The 21,067-nt window shown below is 41.0% G+C and overlaps 1 protein-coding gene across 5 annotated transcripts in view; it reads right to left on the reverse strand.

The window, feature by feature from the left end:
* GRHL2 (grainyhead like transcription factor 2) overlaps nt 1-21,067 on the reverse strand; it is a 152,920-nt gene that overhangs the window by 62,700 nt on the left and 69,153 nt on the right. For all 5 annotated transcript variants that reach the window (XM_039853623.1, XM_039853622.1, XM_039853626.1 and 2 more), the window contains exon 7: nt 19,320-19,431. In XM_039853623.1, the coding sequence (XP_039709557.1) occupies nt 19,320-19,431 (112 nt within the window). The remainder of the gene's footprint in view (nt 1-19,319; nt 19,432-21,067) is intronic.

Genomic DNA, 21,067 nt, shown 5'->3' on the forward strand with positions numbered 1-21,067 from the left:
TAGGGATTGTTTTATAGAAAAGAATATTGTGTTTATCAGCCAGACAGTGTCATCAGGACTGCAGTGAAGAAATTCCAGGAGACTGCTGGAAAACTTTTTTTATTCTTTTGGACTTTGGGAAGGAAAGCTGAGGTAATCATACTCAGCTCACTATCACCACCTGTCTATTTAAGGCCATCTCTTCCTCTATTTCTTTATTTATGTAATATTTATCTATTCCTTTTATTTCCATTACCTGTCCCCATAAACATGACGGCTATTAATGTGTTTGCTATGAATTCTTGTATAAGTTGTGTTGATTTGCCTGTGTACATAGCTTTCATTTTCACAAATTGCATTCTGCTATGGCTAGGGTTGCTAGATTTAGCAAATATTTGGGACATACTTATTTTTTAAAAGTATTTGTTGTTTATAAGAAATTCAAATTTAATTGGGCACCCTGTATTTTATCTGGCAAGCCTAGCTCTGGACCTTTTCAGATCTAACCACACTCCTATTTCTAGTTGCAGCTGCATGGAAGCCACGGCAACCATCCACCACAATTTACCCTGACTCCGCAGAGATGGGCCTCTCCGTGGGCTCTAGCTCTCTGGTTCGATGAACAGACCTGTGATCAAAATCTTTATTACTCACTGTCTCCACTGCTACTGTCTTAGTTGGGATTTAGGTCTGCACATGATATTCCTAATCCAATGCTCACTGCTTCCTGAGGTTTCTAGTTTATGCTCACCATTGATCTCCCCCGCCCCCTCACCCCTCACACACACACACACACACTCCTGGCCTCCTTAGATATGGCAGCCTACCTTCATTCTGCCTCTTGTATACTAAATAAGCACTGGTCATGTCCTGCTTGGCCACCTGCTTTTCTTTGAGGCCTGGTTTATTCACAAATTGATCACTTAATCACATGTTCTTCCTCTGTAAGCATCCATAATTATTTTTCTAAAATAGAACTCTGACCATATGCTTTTTTATAATTTTTTATAAGGCTAAATCTTACATCATGACCTATTGTGTCCCTCCCAATTGGGCCCTATGTGTTGGTGCCATCGCCCCTCACTCCACACTGAGGGTCAGAGAAAGGTGCAGTTCTAATGATACTGGAGGCCTATTTGTTTATAAAATCTTTCTAAATATTTTTCTTTCCGAGTTAGGATAGGAGTTAGTTACTATGACCAACGTCCAGGATATATGAAGTGTTCATTGTCTACAGAATCTGACACGTTTCTGGCAAACGGTTGTTTCCTCTCTCTTATTCTGTGAAGTCACCATATCACTGCAGGGCTGGGGGCTTCTCGAGGCTTTGGCAAGTTCTCTGGGTCAATGCTGTGAAGTTTTGAAGTCTGCTTTCCTGAAGTTCACTATCTACTCATTTTTAGCTGTTTCCTGCTCACAAAATCTAAGTTCATATGATCCTTTACCAAGATTTTAATTATTTTCTCTTATTAAGACAACTCTTTCTGTTTGTGTGAATTGGGTTAAGAGAAGTAGTACTCCTGTTTGCTTCTCCTATCCATAATACCAATAACAATAAAAACAAAGTCCCTAATAAATTCATAATAATCCATAATTTTAAAAAGCCAGTTTGATTTTGTTTTCTCATGACTGGGCCTCGATTGATGGTTAATCACTGACAAACCAACTCATCTGTACTCTCCAGAACGGCCCTCCCGACTCCCATTCTAGCATGGATCCTGTCAGCCTAGACGCTGACCAGAATGCTATTTCCTCTTTCTCACCAAACATCTACTTTTTGGGCCAATCCCATGGGTATAAAGTGACATCCTAATGATGTTATATTTGCATTTCTTCTATCACTTACGAGTTCAAGCATCTCTTTACATCCAGTGTAGTCAACCAGATGTCTCCTTATATAAACGGCCTGTTCATGCCCTTTGTCCATGTTTCTACTGGTTGCCCCAGAAAAACTTTAAAGCAAAACTATATACCTTTACATTTTAAATAAAACAAACACGCTTTACTATAAAATCTTATGTGTTCACCATGGGAGAGTGAGTGACCTGAACAAATAAGAAAAATATTTAAAAACAGCCACAATCTACTCACCCACAAACAACACACAAAATATCTGTACATACTTCACTTTTCTTCTCAGTCTCTGTCTCCCTTTCTCCAAAATATGTCAATATTTTAACACAATATTGTAACAATTATTTTTTAAATTTGCTTTTTTCCCCTTTAATACATCTTCAGCATCTTTACATGTCAATAAACAAACTTGTGAGGAATACTTTTAATGGCCAAATACTATTATACTGAATTAAAATAAAGTGCCATAACTTTATTTTGCTCACGTTGGTCACTTAAAAGATGTCCAATACTTTCCTTAAATGTCACTTCATCAAATTATCTTTATGGCTAAATATTCATATATACCTCATTATTTCATTAAGATATATTTTCAGAAGTGAAATTTATAGCTCAAAGACAAATATATTTTTTAAGCTTTTAATTTGTTTTGTCCAATTGTTCATCAAAAGGTTGAAACAATTCATATTCCCAATAACAGTGTATGAGTTCCTGTTTATTTCAAAACTGATATGCAAAATATGCTTATTATTTTCATTTGCAAATCCTTGATTGCTAAAGAGGTAGAATCTTTCATTTGCTTTCTGGTTCTTTCCAGTTCTGTATATTCTTTCTCTTTTGTTTTTTATATTTATTCATTTATCCAACAGCCTCTTGTTCTGTCTTTTGTTCATTTTTCTCTTAGGGTATTCAAATTTTTATTGATTTTAAAGTAGATATTTAAAACTAAGACAGAAAATAGAAAGCAAAGGAAAACCATTTTATAGCCTACAAATTTAGAATAAGCATTTACCACTATATAGGAGATGATTTTAAATGCAAACTAGTGCTTTCGGTAGGCCATCTAATCTATTAAAAATCCGAAGAGAGAAGCAGACCACTGAATTTTAAAAAATTGAGTTCCCTGATTCTTCACAGGTATTTGTTTTAAAAGATAGTGTTGCAATTTAATTTAAAGTTGTGAATAAGAATTTATTTTTTAAAAACCTTTAAGTCAGTCATAAATTAAGAAAGTGAATGTCATATCTATAAAGTCAAATCGAAGTGGTTTGGTCATACACTTATCCTAGATACCATAAGTTACTGCATTATAAGATTTCATTTTTCCATAGCTTCTGCATCTGAAAATATTTCTCACCTAAAAAAATACATTAGCTCAGAAAAGGAAAGGATTTTTTAAAAAAACAAATGCAATACAAATATAAATAAATGCTTTCTGTGTCTCCGAAGTTTGCAGAGTCTCATCAGTTTCCCTCTCAAATTCACTGACTCAGTCAACAAATGTATTAAACAAGTATTTACTGTGTGCCTGCTATGTGCCAGGCAAGTGTCCTCACACCCAAGAAACAGCATAAAATAAGACTAGGTCCTTGATCCTGTGGCTCTCACAGTCCAGAGGAAGTAGACAAATAAATAAACAACACGTAATTTATTTGTCTATTTATTTAAACAACAGATCATGTTTAATCTGTTTTTCCATGCCAAACACAAAACCCAAAAAGACTGACGAGGCTACTTTTTATTGGGTGGTTACATTACCATGTTTATTTCCTTCACAGTGTATACCAATATTTTATTTATTTGTTCACTTACTTATCACCAGCATGTCCCATTAGCTAGATATGCTATATGAGGGCAAGGAACTTATCTTAAATACTGCCGCTCTCTCTGTGCTTGCCACCAAACAGGTAAGATGCACTCCATAAGTTAGTTGAATAAATGAGCAAATGGATGAATGAATAGATCCATAAGCATTCTAAACAAAAAATATAACCATGAGACTGATGTCACATACTCCCCTCTAACCTTATGCAATGCAAGATATGCCAGTTCATCTCTACCCTTTATTTTTGGTCCCTAAAAGTCATTTACCTACAGATGGTGAAATAGCTCTACCACCACTTTGTAACTCTAAGTTTTCTAAAAGACTAAACACCTTATGCACACTGATGTTGCTTAGTCCATATGCATATTTGTCCAATGAATAAAATGCTAATAGATGTATCTCTTGTTCTGAAAACCATTACTGTCCTTTGATAAGTGTTGTTTGCTTAAGGTTTTATGATCTCTGGTATAAAAGCAGAAATTCAATAACTTGGTGTTAAGCCCTTCTTAACTTAACTTAGTTCCTCAATAAAGTTTCTCAAACCCATATTTCGTAAATGTCGACAGTTGCAAACCAGGGTACTGTGATGAGCTAGTGTAATGAGCGTAGTTTGTTAGAGCTGCCCTAACAAATCACCACAAACTTGGAGGCTTAAAACAACAGAAATTTATTCTCTCACAGTTCTGGTGGCCAGAAGTTCCCAGCTGAGGTTTTGGCAGGATCGGTTCCTTCTGGAGGCTCTGAGGAATGACAGACTCCATGCGTGTCTCCTAGCTTCTGCTGGTTGCTGGCAATCCTTAGTGTCCCTTGGCTTATGTAGATACATCGCTATAATCTCTGCCTCTGTGTCCACATATTCTTCTCTTCCGTGTCTGTGTCTCTTTCTCCCTTCTCTTCTAAGAACTTGTGATTGAATTTAGAGTCCACCCTAGTCCAGAATAATCTCATCTTGAGATCCTTAACTTAGTTACATTTGCAAAGTTTTTTTTCCCCCCAAATAGTCCATATTATACAGGTTCTGGAAGTTAGAACATGGCCGCATCATTTTTAAGGGTTACCTTTCAATCCCTGCACCTGGGATTCCCTCCTATGATTAGAAGTTATGTGATTTGAGTGAATGGCTTATTGTTATGACAGCCACCTCAGTTAAAAAATCATCACCTCATTTTGAAAGAATTATAAAGCACAAAATTGTGAATCTATTACATTTTGAATGGACTTTTTTTTCTTAGAAAATGAAACATAAAAGCTACATGTTTTCTATACTTGTTTGTAAATATCTATATAATATTGACATCTACTTGGTGAGAATAGTGATATAAATAGAAAAATGGCCGATGTTTCCAAAAACCAGCAAGATAGAACGAAATTATAATTGGCTAAAATGAATCTCTAAGGAAAAATATGCCAGTTGCATCTGAGATAAAAGGTAGTTCTTGTTAATCTTAGTAATTTGCATACAAAGGGACAATCCTAAAGTACATGACTAGCTTAAAGCATCAGAAAGAATGAAGCCATGGGAAGAAGAACTGGGAGTCTGTCTAATGAAATAAAAACAAAGTTGATCTCATCGCTAATGTTGCCAGTGACAGGGCTAAACTTTCCAAGGTCCTCTCTGAGGCTGTGTGTGTCCTTGGAACATCAGAGTAAGGAGTACAGGAGTGTACAGCCATGTACCTTCTCTGGGGCTTTTAGGATGCCCCCTAAAGATGGAGAATGAGTCTAGATTCCTGTACCTTGTACTCTTGAGTGGATGTCTTATAACAGTGCTTCTCAAATGTTGGGGTGCATCAGAACCACCTGCAAGGCTTTGGTAAAATGCAGATGTCTGGGCCCACTCCCAGAGATTCGGCAGGTCCAGGATGTGACAAAGAATTTGCCTTTCTAATACCTGTCAGGTAGGGCCGATGCTGCCAGGCTGCAGACCAAACTTTGGATAGCACCATTCTATGGCAAATTGAAATGACTGAATCCTTTAGGTGCATTTGCCTCATTCCACACATGGTCTTAGAAAGCACTACGCCTATTGGTGAGGCCCTACGCAATCAATGAAGTCCACGAAACAGGTTGTTCTTCTTCCTAGAAGATTTCTCCTATTGGGAAGACACGAACACCACATGTAGGAGGCTCAGGCAGTTACCTGTATGGTGAGACCTGAGTATCATCTGCTCCAAGAAGTCTGCTTGTTCTCAAGCCTGGAATCCCATTCTGAAACACTCTTTCCTTTGGGTAAGGGCGTTGTCATCTCCTGACATTCAAATGCAAATACTCCTGGGATAAGAACAACTGCCACAGACCTAGAACTTACTGAGTGCCGGCCTGTGCCAACCCTTTCACCAAGGTTACCTCATCTAATCAAGCACTCTGCGGGGCAGGCATTAGGATCCTCTTCCTACAGAGAAGTTGCTGCTTGTAGAAGATCATGTGGCTGGTGACAGGCCAATCTGTGATTTGAATCCGGGTCTGTTTGGTGCCAAAGGACAAACTTTTAACCACTGCTATATTTATCTTGCAAATCAAACAACAAATGTTCACCCGATATTAACACCTTGCAGAAAAAAAAATCACAGCACATGCTACATGGCAACCAGCTGGTAAAGAAGTGCTAAGGAGAGAGGAAGCAGAGAAAGGAGACACTTTTGGACAATTGCCAACTCCTTGACAAAGGAGGGCAAAGCTGGGATGCCACACTACAGAGGAGCAAAGAAAACATCTCCAGATCATATCCTGCAGGCACCACGAAGACTGAAGGAAAGGTTCAAAAGTTAACACTCCAGAGGAAACAAGGGGTGGGTGGGAGGGAGAAGATAAACTCTACTTGCCAGCAAAGGGCTGCTGAGCATGGGTGAATGTGCAATGCTTTCATGTGTTTTTTTTCTGGCAAGTTACATTCTGCATAGAAACTGCGGGACTGGATTCTATTTTAACTATTATGGGCAGCACGGTGGTAAATCGTGTTGTTATCTTTTTTATTTTTGCATTTAATCAGTGGTCTATTAATAGACTTTTATAGATTGAGTTTTCTTCAAACTGATTGTGTGCGTAAGTGTGATCCTGGAATGTCGTCAAAGGAACTTTGAATTCTTTCACCTTAAGTTTCACATGCTTGGTAAATTATAACTACTCCTTTTAATTATTTTTGTATATATTGTTGGAGATTAAAAGGAGTGGTACAATTAATATAAAAATTGCTTCTCCTCTGAAAGGTGTGGATTCTGTCTGGACTAGTGAAATAATGAACCTGGAATGCTGAAGATAGCTCAGGGCACTGTTGCTAATTCGGTGTGCATACACTGCAGCCTAAGAAGTTTTATTTTTTTAAGCTAAGAACTCGGGGTGGTTTGCATATTTGGGGTCAGGATATACAAGAAATCCATTTATAGGGTGGCACCCAAAGCACAGGAGGAATGAGATTGGTGGTGGAGACGCACGGCCCTGAATTAAATTTCCATCCTCCTCTCACCAAGCCCTGTGGCCTTCGGTGAACTATGAAACCTCCCTGAGCTTGTATCTCCTCATTTACGAAAAGAACCACATCTAAGACAACAGACCCAGCTAGTCCATGGTGTGCGATGAGAACAACACTGGTCTCTATTTATCCCATCCCACCCATCCTCAAACATCTGTTCCCCACTGTCTGCAAAGGTCAAATAGGATCAGCTCAAACTCAGGAAACAGTCGAGAGCCATTCTAGGAGGATTCGCTCTCTGACTTGAAATAGAATAATAAAACTTAGTCCAACTAGGTTCTGAGATTTTTTTCCCTCTTTTTCAAAATCAAAGAAGCAGCTTTTTAAATGACTCACAAGAACTCTAGTGAGTTATTTCCTTTATAATGCTTTTCCCAAGTAAAGTAACCTTGGTTTCCTTAAGTATGTTGACACTTGAGTTGAATTGTAGAGGCACTAACTGTATGTCCATCATTTGGTCTTGATCCCTGAGCAAATAATAGGAATAGCACCAGTTTTTGAGAGCTGAGTGTGTGCCAAATATAGATACTTCACAAACATTACTTTGGTCAGTTCTGGTCACCAGCCTTTTTCTTAACTCCTACTTTGTAGAATAGGAAACAGGCAAATGTGCTAAGTACCTCCCCTCCCTGAGAGTCACTTAGCTTTTAAGGGGCCAAGCTGAGATTGGAACCTAAGAAGTTCTATCTACATATAAAGCCAGAGCTCTTTAATTTCTGTGATACACAACTTTTCAACTGAACACCTTTCCATACATAATCCAGAACGATGATGGCTGAAATTATGAAGACCTAATTTCTGACTCATAGAATGTGATGGGCAGAGAGCGACTATTTGATCCTAAAGCAGGAATTAATAATATTATTACTATTTCCTCTCCATGGTTTATTATCATACCCTCACTTAAAGTAACATTTAAGTTGGACTCTTTCTTGGAATTTTTCCTTTAGGCAAAATCTAATATTTTATTTGTGTTTGATTCACCCTTCTGTTTCTGGGAAGGAATTGTATAGGCCAACATTATAGCTTTCAATTTCGTTAACCATAAACTTACTTTAAGAAAAGCATTTTACATTATAACCCATTACTGTATTCCATGTATGTTAGTATTCTTTATTCTATTTGATTTCATTTTCAAAGAATCCTGGTTCTGACCTGTAAACTTGACCTCAAACTGACAATAGGTCATAACCTATGTGCAGACACATAAGCACACATGCTTCTGTACCTATGTATCAGCTGAATCATTTCAGACCTACAAACAGGACTCCTCTCTCAAGAACAACAGCTTTCAACCTCTTCCCACCCCAGATATCTCTAGAAACTGTAATATTCCCCAGTTAAACTAACACTAATTTATGAAAGAAAATCGAACTCTCTCAAATGATGGTACTGTGTTAGCAATAAGAGTCTTGAGAAGTGCCATTCTACAAGACATTCAATAGTCTCTTCGAGACCAATTCTAGTGTCTAGCAGCCCTCAGTGTCAGAAACGATTTTCAAACACATATAATTGTACCTTTAAGTTGCAGACTGAACAGCTTCAAACAAAAGATGGCTTTTAAGTAATTGATGGGACAGGACACAGACCTGTTACAAGAACTGTAAATCCTCAGATGGATTATCTTTCACTTAATTCGAACCACAAACCCAATCCCTTCAGCTGCTCAAATTCCATTCAGATTAACCTCCATTTCCATCTTCCTCAATTGCTCCTGGCCACCCGATCACATGTACAGAACCGGTAACAGACATAAGAAGCTAAGTCTGTTAAGGGCTCAGTGTGAGGGGCGTGGGGTGGAGGGGAAAGAATGCATTGGCTGTTCTAGTTAGCTACATGAATGACTTTTGCGATGACTGATATTTGAATTACTCATGGTGCTATTTCCGTTTATTTTCCACCAATTATTAGAGGATGTAGATGTTACTTCAAAATTGAAATTCTAATTCTCTTAAATATATTTCTTCAGGAAGGTAAATTTGTCCTTCCAAGGAGAGAAGCTGTTGCTGCTGTCACTATTTTCCTTCGCACGCCGACCACAGCATCTGGGGCTATAGATGTGAGTTCAGCTGAATCAGCAGCCACCTCAGACAAGCCGCATAACCCCGCTGAGCTGGTTCCCCAATCTGCCTGCGCGGTGGAGACAATGCCAGCGCCTGCCTCACAGGATTGCCGCGCAAGGACCAGACGGCCATTTAGTGAGCACGCGCGGTTATTTCGATACTTGTCTTTTCAAGAGCAGAAAAACTAGGGGCGGCTCCACATTCCTGGAGCCTGTTCAAAGAACTTGCTTCAGATCAGTTTCACCTTATTTTGGCTTCTACAACCTAAATGAGCTTAATTTAATTTTGGAAAAACTTTCCCTTGGCAAGTTTTAGGTTTTGTAAACAAAGAAGAAAAACTTTAGATTTGCCTAATTTCACACTTGGGGGTATTGCGGAGGCATAAATTTGTTTCTGTTGAAAGGCACAGTGAGAGAGAGGCTTCTAGTAAATGCTGGAGGATGGCTGAAAAGACCAGCTCTGTAGTTTTATTAAGTAAATAGATGAGTCTCATGAAACTATCAGACTGTATCTCCAGGTACTTTTTCTAATTTTTTAAGCCAATCAAATAATATTTTAAAATGTGAGGTCATGGGTTATCTGAGGTTTCATTAGATATATCTCTGAAGAAAGAAAATAATTAGGCCCCAAGGGGGGAAACATGAAAATAAATAAAAGCATAGATTCTGTGTTTGAAATGAACGCATGGTCTTACGTAGCTGAAGATATAGAAAAGGTCCCACCGATTAGGGAAAAAGCAATGTGGTACCCAGTAAATTCAGAGAAAAAGATGGAAGACAGGTATTAAATATGGTGGATCTTTGAAGTGGTTTCAGCCGTGTGTGTGTGTGTGTGTGTGTGTGTGTGTGTGTGTGGTAATTTTAAAAGCTCATAATCTAAACCAGTATCTATGGGACTGTTTTACCCTCTCATTAAAACAGATTCTCAGGGGGGTCTTCTAGCATCGTCTCTGTAACATTCCTTCTGGATGACCACTTGGGGCTTTAAAATTGTCAGCAGGGGGGAAACCCTTCCCCAGAAAAGTTTTATCAAACAATAATGTCCTGGAACCAGATAAATGCCCTTCCTAGGAGTGGTGAAAAAAATAGTAAAGGACCACACTAATTGGAATTTTTAATTTCCAAATCCAGCTATGTTTTTTCTTTGGAAAATTTGCTTTTAAACAATTTCCTATTGCTTGTTTCAAAGTAATAATAATAATTTCTAGTTAAGTTAAAAAGGAGTAATTTCTGCTGGTTTATTAGTACATATATAATATTTCCTTGCTAGCAATTAAATCTTAAGAGTTGTTAAACAAGTTTCATCAAAAGGGCTATAGGATAATAAAATAATTTTTAAAATATAAGAAATTAAAGTACCAAATATACATTTAGCTCCCTGACGTCGAGAAAAATATGACCGAAATTAATTCTTTCAGCACAGAAGAAAAAGCGTGACCTCAGCTAGACACGTGCCTATTTACAGTGAGTTTTACCTAAACACACAAAACCGCATATAGTGGTTTGTTCATTAACTACTCAACACTGGTTAAGCATCTGTTCTGTGCCAGGCTCTGTACCAGGTGCTGGGTATACAAAGTTAAAAAAAAAAAAAAATCCTCTCCTTAAGAAGCTCAGCATCTAGCGAGATGGACAGAATGTAAAGTGATAAACCACGTGAAACACGGCCAAGTGCTATGGCTTTGGATATAAACCAAATGCCACGGAGGAAGCACTGACTCTGCCTGGAAAGATTAGGAAGATCTCACCCAAGTCGGGGCAGATGGACAGGGTCCTAAGGGGTGAAACATCTACCAGGTGAAGGAGAGAGGGCAGGCTACTCGAGGCAAGGAGAGCCTCGGAGAAGGAGCAAAGGAGAGGCTGGAGGTAACTAGGAAAACCAATGAAGAGCAAAAACGGACCTACAGGTTCGGCATTAAAAAATGTTAATGAAAGACAGGTTACGCTGGATAGAGACATGCTTGTTTGGGATGTGGGGTGAAAAGTGGGCTCCACTTCTAAGAAACATGGAGTGGAAGGAAAGGGAAACACCCAGCAACAGCTTGAAGGGAAGTCTGAAAGGATCAGGACCTGGACGTATGGGTAATTCGAGGACCCTGGGGCACTGTCCTGGACCCCTCCCCGGGGGTCTAGAAAAATACTACCAGGTACATATGTCAAGGAGGAAGTGATTCTCCCCAGAGCTTTGTCCCCAACAAAACGAGCTTCTAGGATTCACACGGAGACATGCATGCAATAAATGGAAAGCCACAGTGGTTCGATTATTATGGAAAACTAATATATTCTGTCTGAACTAAGGTTAATTTCAAATACTTGCATTTTATAACGCTTAAAAATATATATAACCTAATAGCCTACCACACTTAATCATATCAATGTTTTCTAACCAAGTTGGAGATGAAAAGGGATTTTCAGTAACTGTAGCTTCAGCACTTGTAACAGAAAGGGCGCCTCACACTGTGCATGCCTGTGATGACAGCAGGGGCCACGGAAAGAGAGAAAGACCCCAGGCCTCATAGCGCCTGGCCCAACCCCAGCCTCTTCCCTCCTGTGGAGGGGGTAGGGGTCAAGGTCGCTCTTCTAACTCAGCTTGACTCACTGCCTACACGCTCACCAGTGTTTTTATAAAGCTGGGGGCTCTCCAGAGGTTTGGTTTTGTTTCGGATCAAATTTACTTTTAGTATCTATTCAGAAGCATGGAAATCGTCTAGGAAAACATCCAGAATCAAAATTATATTCACTTGAGTTATTTTTAAAGGAAGGTGGACCAACACTCGCCCAACTACAGGGAGAGAGAGCAGGCCTGCATGCCCTGGGGGAAGGAGAACCTTGCAGAGAACAAACTAAATGGCAGGTGGCAAACCGTAGTGAAGACAGAGGGGAGTTCCTGGGCATTCTTGTCTCTGAGGCCTGTTTGGGCAATGAATTGGCACTGACCACTCAGCTATGTGACCTTCTGAGAGGCGGTGGCTGCCTCCCTGACCGCCCGCGCCCCTAATCTCCACCCTCCCAGTTTTCTGCACAGCTCTGAGTAGCCCAACCCAAGTTTGGCTATAAAAACTGCAAAAAAGCACACTTGTAGGGCACATCCAACCAGTCTCCTCTAGAAAATTCAAGGAAAAAACAATGTCACTTAAGTTTAATCACAACCCCTATTCTAAACTGAAGTTTAACTCCAGGTTGAAGAGAGCTCCTACCCAGGGCAGATCAGCCAAGATGAATAATTCACAGTGGTCAGCAAAATTCTGTGCTTGAGAGTTCTGACAGGCTTCTCTGAACCCTAAAAGAAAATGATTTTGAACTAAACTTGAAGAAATGTTTTGATTTATTTGGAACTTAAGTTTTCATGAAAAGCTTTACCTTAATATCAATCTGCTACCAACAGAGAACAATTTAAAAACTGGCACTTAAGAAATAGATCTGTATTAGAGCACAGATGAAAATCCTATAATCACGTGTTAATAACCAAAGATGTACTATAATTGCCTGCTAATTACCATGGAGAACTACAGGATTAATATTAACAATAATAACTATTACATCCTGAGGTATTATAATCCCCTACAGGAAAAGATTACTACGAACCAAAATGAAAGACGGAGATTGAAGAAAGAGCAAATGGTTAGTTTCACAATTAACTACAAAATTATATCAATAGTGGTTCCATTATTGGATGTGACCGTAAAGCAACGATGCTCATTTAGATGTGCTCGTGGAATCAGTCTCATTACATTACAATCCAGACCACCCATTCTGAAAATGCAAACCCGGTGCTGTTTGTTATCTTAGAACATCTGCATGTAAAGTAGTAAAGTAATTATTAATTCTGTTCAGTAGAGAGAAATTCCACATGAATGTGACTCAGTTTATCTGTCATGGCTTCTGGCTCTCCTTCTATAAAGTCAATATCAATTGTTGAAGCTCTTCTAATTTTTCTTCCCTGCTTAAAAGAGGGCAAATGGTAAACTGTGCCTTCTCCAGAAAATGGTTTGGGAACTATCCACTGTTTCCGTAGACTTTGTAGGTACTCTAGTTTATTTTGTGATTTATGATGCATTTCAAATATTTTTTAAATGGCTCACGCTGTGCAAACTCCACGATGCAAATGAGTCCCAGGGAACTGCGACCCCGCTCCATGTGTAGAGGCGTAGAGGTCACCTCAAAGTCATTGAACTCCGCATCTGGCCAGCCTCCCTCCCCAGCCACGCGGCTCCTCCTGGTGCCCCATTGCACGTGCCCAGTTGCAAAGTGGCGTTTTTTCTACTCTCCTTTTTTCCTCCTTCATCCTCACAGCCAGGCATCTTGGAAAGCCAATCACTTCTAGAATTTGCCTCTCATACCTGGGTTACCTTCGTATGTCCCCTTTACACTTCCCTCCTCTCACCGCTCTAAGTGCTTTCCCCACTGCCTCACTTCATCCCACCCACAGGCTGGCCCAGAACTACCTCTCTGAAATACCGAGATCATCTCATTACAGTCCTGCTAAAGTTCCTCAATGGTTATCAAAGCGCCTGAAATCAAGTACAGCAATTTATTAAAGGGAAATGCCCTTTTGCCACAATCCTCTACTTGACTATTATTCCTGCACATGCTCCTCCGTCCGTCCCTATCTGGGGGACTGACGTTCGAGTGGAACAGATCCACCTGGACGAACGAAAATATGTAGATAGAACTTTATTTTCTCTCTCTTACGTGGATCTCTAAAATCTACTCCATCAGAACACAGAAAAACAGGGATTAGCTAAAAAACAAGGTAGGTATGTTACGCTTCGCTATAAAAAGTATAAACACACGCACCACACGCGCTTCAATATCTCCCCAACAAAACTGCAAAACATGACTCCGTGGAGCCAAGAGAGTGTCGAAGCCGCAGAGGACAAGAAACTCGGCGCTTAATTACCCTCCGCATCTGGCATGGTGATGACCCTCAGATGGGTCTTTACAAAGGATCTGAAAAAGCGTTTCTCCAATCGTCTACCTGCGGCTCCGAGGTCTGCCACCATCCGCGGACAGGCGCCAGGAGTCCACGGCCCTCTCACACTCTAGACGCCCTGCTGGGCACAGTCAGCCTCCTTTGGGGACCAGGGGGATTCCTTTTAGATCTTGAAACCAGCAAATTCCACTAATGCTTCACATCCCTGAAGCCCTAAGATCCCTGCCTTAAAAAGCAAGCCTTTCCTCAACGACCAGACCCTTCTCTCTCACTTTCTCACCCCCATTTACTCGGGCCCTCCTCCCTTCACCCCACTCTCCGTATTGGTTGAATCAATGAACACTCCCACTAGCATGTGTGAGAGTTTCACCCCCTCATCGGTGCTAACAGTTTCCTAGACTTTATAAAATAATCTGCAGATCTCGTTTTGGTTTTGCTGCCTTAGTTCCCGGACCTTTGCATGTGCTTTCTCCCGGGTTTTTCTTTGGCTCGTAGCACTCACTCACCTTTGTGACCTCACATGTTATTACCCTTCAGAGAGGTCTCCAAAACACCTCCTCTGGGAAGCGCCCCTCCGCGCTGGCCCTCGCCCTGTGACATCTTCTCACCTCCAGGCTTGAGCAGTTAGAAAACAGGGGCCTTAATCAGCTCTGAATCGCCGGACCCTAACGAAGGGTTTGACATGTTTGCTGAATGAATGTGGAATAACCATGCCTTTCTGCAAGTTGATAGTCCTTAATATGGGACCAACACTAACTCCATGCCCCATTATAAAGGGGCTTTCTCACTCAGAGACAAGCAAAGGACACATAGAATCTAAGTAGCTATCCACATGGGAGGTATAATCGGCACAGGAATGCTCCTTGGGCTGCAAAATGTAAATGTATTTATGACCTAGAATAATTGTTGTTATTCAACAAGCTCACAAGAAAGAACTTGTGAGACCTCTGCTTGCGTATGCTTTGAAAAGCAGCAGAATCCACTTGGGCCAGGATTTGTTTGTTTTACTTATATCAAATAAGAGCTAATTGCTAACGTTTCCTCCCTGCGTCCCCAAATAGCTTATGGCCTAATGTACAAGAACCACATATCTGAACCAGCTTTCAGAAATGTCAGAACGAGCAGCAGCCAAGAGTCCCACCACCCAGACTGCAAAACGCTCTCAGAGCCGGGAGAGGAAGGCGCAGAGGCGAGAACGAGGGTGTCGGGGCAAGGTCAGTCAGTGGATGTCTTCAGTAATTCTACGCGGAGTCGGTGCCTGCTGGGGGCCAAGAGCTACCTAGGGCGTGGGACACAAAGACAGTATACAGAGGAGTGAGGACTAGCATAAAACAAACAAATAAAACAGAGATGCAAACTGGCATTCTTGGGTTTCCACCCCAACTACACCACTTACCAAGTGCATGACCTTGGGTAAAATTCTTAACCCCTCACAATCTTGGTTTTTAAACAAACAAACAAAATGAGTTGTTTTTGAGGATGAAGGACAAAATGTTTACGTATGATGCATAGAAGAGTCTGGAACATAGAAGAAAATGAACACATAGGGGCTGTTACTGAGACACAGTTCACCCCTCAGGAGCCTAATTTCTATTAGCGCAGCAAGTTTTATCCACGCATTTGTTAGTTCGTACATTCATTCATTCATTCATTCAGGAAGCATTTATTGAATGCTCACTATGTCTCAGGCCCTGTGCTGAGCATTGAGGCTAGAACAGGAAACAAAACAGACAGGTGTTTGCCTTCATGGTAGGAGAGGGAAACAACAATAAATAGAAACACGTACATAAAAAAACATGTTGGGTAGTAATGAGCACTCTGCAGCAACATAAAGGCAAGGCAGTGCAACCGTGATGTGGGCGTGATGGGTACACAGGTTGAGAAAGGTCTCTTTAGGGAAAGTCCTTCTGATAAGGTGACAACAAGCAAAGGCCTATAAGTGAGGGAACAAGCCCTGCGAAGTGCAAATATCCTCCCAAAGAGACGAGCCTGGTATTATGCAGGAGCAGCCTCACCAGGAACCCTGCTCAAGACACAGGAACCTGGGAGCTGAGGCGCCATGTACTCTGAGGAGCAGCCTCCTCCCCTGGGCCCTGGGTCCTCAGGCTCCCACTCTATTTGCACAGACCCACCGATGGGACTCCGTGAGGGACACCGCGGGGTCTCTCCCCATTAGGCAACCAGCACTGAGAGGCTAAACAGCATCAGGAACAGCCTCAAAGATCAATCACCAGCGGAATCCAAAGTGAGACAAATTATGTAAGAAAAGATACAGACTGTTCGCCAGACATCATTTTTATGGGGTATAAGAGACGACAGAACAATCTTTGAGCACAAGCGCTGAGGGGATGCCGAATAAGGAAAGACAAAGAGAAGAGGCAGCTCCCCCGGCTTTGCGTGGAGCGAAGTCAGAGAGGCAGGAGTGGCGGAGGGAGGGCTGGAAAATGAGATGAAAGACTGTGCATTCCCATCTCACAAAATTATGTTATACATAACCTGAGGAGTCTGAAGCTCCCCTATGGCTCACCCACAGACATCAAGGGCCACCGGTTACTACTTGTGGCTCACTTGAACTTGCTGACCACAGTGGCTGGTGACGATTTGGGAACTGTGACTTTGGAGCCCTGACTTTGACCTCCAACTTCAAGGAGGTTAATAAAAAGTAATATGTTAAATAATTTTGGATTCTTCCTTTTCTTTTTTAGTCTATTAGAAAGTTCTCAGCCCAAACTGGCAGATCTTTAGTACATGTGCTCTTTGGCCTGCTTTCACCCTCAGCAGGCACAGATAAATAAACCTCTGGGTTGAGCCACAGTGTAGTCCCCCAAACATTCTCAAATCTCCCCTTCATATAAGAAATGGTGTGAACCACCCTCTGGCAGAGGAACACACGGTTTGATTTTTTTTTTAATCTAGTAGAAGAATGAATTACATGATTTTTGTATATTTCCTTCATCCTGTGAGTAGCTGTCAGGTTGATATTAGGGGTATAGACTGTGGTCAGAAAATTGATTTTTCATTTAAAGCTAAGGGGCTGATTTTATGCCTTGGTCTCAGATTCAGAGCAAGGAGCCCACGTAGCCATAAAGCTACTTAGCAAAAGCCACAGATCTGAAAGCTAAAGCACGTATGCATGCATGTGTGTGCATGCGCGTGTGTATATAGGGTTACATGAGAGAAAAGTATGAAGGCAGGCAGGAGCTGATAAAGAAGAGAGATAAGATTTGAAGTCCTATGAGAGCTGAGAAATCGTTCTTGTCTAAGAAAAGTCAACTTTATAATAATATCAGTTGAACCAACAGCTATGCCAGTAAAATGCTTTTATTATTTGCCTTATTTGGACCTAGTCCACATTGCTATTTAATTGCTTCTCTCATTTTCTTGGGTAATAATTATAAGGCTAACTTTTCAAATAAAATAAAATTGTTCCTCTGCTTTATGCAGATTGGCTACAAAGCAGGTTAAGGCAAGTATCTCCAAACCCTTGTCCTCAGTCCGTTGGTCTTGGAGGTTCAATGTGTAAACAGGATGAGGAAGACCGTTCTTATCCCAGTTCTTGCACTAATCATCTGAAGACAAGTCCCTTAGGACGATAGTCAGGAAGCCCCTCTAGGCCTCAGTTTCCTTCTTTATTAGATAAATATGTTGGACTAGTTAATAGAATATATGTGTTTGTGTATATACATGCGTGCGTGCGTGTGCGTGCGTGCGTGCGTGTGTGTGTGTGTGTGTGGTGTGAGGTAAGGAGGTGCATAAACATTTTCCAGGATAAACTAGTAATTAGTTTCAATATATTCTATGATGAGTCTCTAACCCTAACCTAGTCACTAAACTCTCTGCCATTGGTCAAGGGGTTCTTACAGGGGTGAGGTGGAAGGTCTAAAACATCTATCACAGCAGTGTGTAAGAAATCAAAGCAAACATCGCTCTAATAGCTTAGTAAAACCTTCTGATACTCAATATGATAGAAACCTTCACTTTGCCTGCGCTTGGCCTGCAGTCTCTTGGTCTGCAAAATGTGGTAGTAATGAATGCTTACTGAAACAGCATAAAGTATTAAAAATTACTTAGAAACACTGTCTATGTATTTTATTATATATTACTTATGTGTATTTATTATATATTACTGTGTTTTTAAGTACTTTCTGGAAACTTGAAGATACAATCTCTGATTTCCCCTCCTTTGCTCTGTGTCTGAGGTTGATTCCAGAAAACTGCATTTGTTAGGGTCACGTGCCCAGCGGCTTCCAGGTAATTTGGCCAACAGGAAGCACTGGTGGGAGATTAGGAGGCAGAGCAAAGCCAGGGCACTCCTCTGCCCACTCGGCATTGAGGGGTGTCTCTGGCAGAAATTCTTCTGTGGTTCTACCTGCTCTTGGAAAGCCGGCCCCTCTGTGGTCCCAGCTTCTGTGGAGGCAGCCCCCAGCATTGTTCCAGCTCTTGCTGGGTGGCACCCCAACACCCACCACCTCTTCCCTTTGATGCTCCAGCCCTCCAGGTAAGAGCAGCTGCTCATCTCTGGATTGCCTCATGGTGCCCTCAGCCCTCCCAACCTTTGCAGCAAAAGCCCTCCTTTGCACCATTTGGCATGAGCTCTGCTTTCCTGACTGGACTCTGAGTCCCATTGAGGGGACTATAGGTCTCTGAGAACATACATCATATTTAGGAGTTACAGTCTCCAGAACATGTACTTGGCAGAGTCGTTCCTTCTTTACTGCTACAGAAAGTCCCTCAAAGGTTTCATTTGCCTGACTACCTAGTACTATCTGCACTAGACATGTGTTAGAATGGAAGGGACAGAGAAGTGAGAACCAGAACTCACTATGTAACTGTGACCTTCACAAGTCCCTTAGAGCCAAAGGAGCCTGAAGTCTTTCATGTCACAGAAGGGTCAGAGTTCATCTGGCCTGCCTGCCTATTTAGCTCAAACGCGGGAGGGCAAGAAAATATGTTTTAGAAACTGGCATGATCCTTACAAATCTCTATATATTGCTATTCTTATATAGGACACAGTTGACTGTCAGAACAACTCAGCTTAGCCCAATTTTGATTTCTCAGTCTCATTTGCACTAAATGTCTATTAGACTAGTGCCTGGCACATCACAGAAGCAATGTGGGTCCTAGCTGTGATTCCTGTGCTGGGCCCTCCTTTGCAACATAACAACTTGTCAGTTTGCCAAAGACCAGGTCGACTTACCGATATCGAGGACCCTCTGCTTTGCCGTGTGCTGCCGAGAGTGCCAGTACTTCCAGTATTTCAGCTGTTCGTCTCGGTTTTTGTCTTCGCTGAAGACCACCATCACCACGCTCTGCAGAGGGGAGAATCACGTGACTTACTTTCTGTTCGGTGCCTCGGCTGCTCCACACAGTCTCTAGTTCTGGAAGTTCTAGCAGAAGTTCTACTGGAGCTGTATCTCTGTAATATTGCTTTCCTTGCTTTACAGAAGCCCAGACGAGCCTCAGTTATATGGTTTGTCTTGTTTTAAAATGGGCCTACTTAAAAAAAATGATTGGGAAATGAGAACAATGGAAAAAGAGAATCCTACATCCTTTTTACCCTGAATCATAAACAACCATATTAACCGATGAGCAGCAAATTTATTATTTTGCAAGGTGAGTGGGAATACCAAAATAAAATTTTTAAAAAAAACGTTTCTTGTACTGAAAACAAGCACATTTTTGAAATTTTGTATCCGGAAACAAAGAAACTGGCACCATTTATGAAGAAGCAAACATCTGTTTCTGGCCTAATTAAGTGCCTCAGGATGGAATACTGATTTAATGAGAGAAATACTAAAGTAATGAGAGGAATACTATAAGATGACTTCGTATTGCTGAACGTAGATCTAAACCACAGACCAAAAGATACAAGGTCAACTACGTTATTTATTTCAATACAATGCGGGGTGCTTTAAAAATGAGCTTGAGAAACCCAAACCCCTTTTAGTTCTAAATTATAAACAGCCATATTAAGCTAAATACACATGAACTCACTGTCTTTTATGAGATGGAGGAAGTACCAAAACGAGTAAAGAAACAAACAAACCCAAAGAACCCTTTCCCGTATCAGGGATATGGCTTGTCCCTTCTTACTCCATATCCAACATACTTCTTAGACATTTTCCTACTATTCCAGAAGAATATTTCATTGACCCTTATTGCTTAATAATTTCTTCTTTGTAGCATTTTGCAAATTTGCAGTCATTTACTTAATTATTTCAGCCGATGGCAATGTCTTCCCATCGGCTTCAAACTCAGTGAGGACAGGGACAGTGCCACTCACCATAGCAGCCCTCACGCCTGACAAATGACAAATACCAGATACATGCTTGTGCTTGTACAGTCAATTCAAAATCTGAAGCAGATGCTTGTTAGGAAAACTAGTTTAGAAATGTATATCTGTATTATTTGAATTTAAAAGCAGCGTGACCTTCCAAGGCATGGCAATACCCGGAAAGGACACCACTGACTGTGCTGGTGGATCCACAGCTCAGCCAGCTCTTCATTTTCTTCCCTCCCACTTCTTCAAACTTCCATTTACATGTAAAAGTTTACTGGGTGTTCTGCTGTTTGCATCTGTCTGTTCCAAAATAAAAATAACATTTAAGGTAATCTTTTGTAGCAAATGAATAAATTAGCATTAATAATGGCTTGTTCTTGGTATGGAAATCTATTTCTTCTGTGATAAACAAAAAGGCAGTTTGAAACTGCTATTACCAAGCCTATGCGCTTCCACTTAGACGAAACACAGTTCTGGGAAAGTAACACTGGTAGGTTCCAAGTGCATCCCTCTTTCCTCCAAACCACTTGCCCCCTCCTCCCCTCCTCCCTTCCCCCAGAGCTGGGGGCTAAGAAAGATCCACCTGAGAGATGCCATCCTGCTCTCCAAGGGTGTTAGAATGAAGCGCTTAAGAGAAGGAAAGCTCCTCGTTTTAGCCAAAATGA

The sequence above is a fragment of the Pteropus medius genome, unplaced genomic scaffold, assembly GCF_902729225.1.
Source record: "Pteropus medius unplaced genomic scaffold, Ma_sr-lr_union100, whole genome shotgun sequence".
In the NCBI taxonomy this organism is placed as follows: domain Eukaryota; kingdom Metazoa; phylum Chordata; class Mammalia; order Chiroptera; family Pteropodidae; genus Pteropus; species Pteropus medius.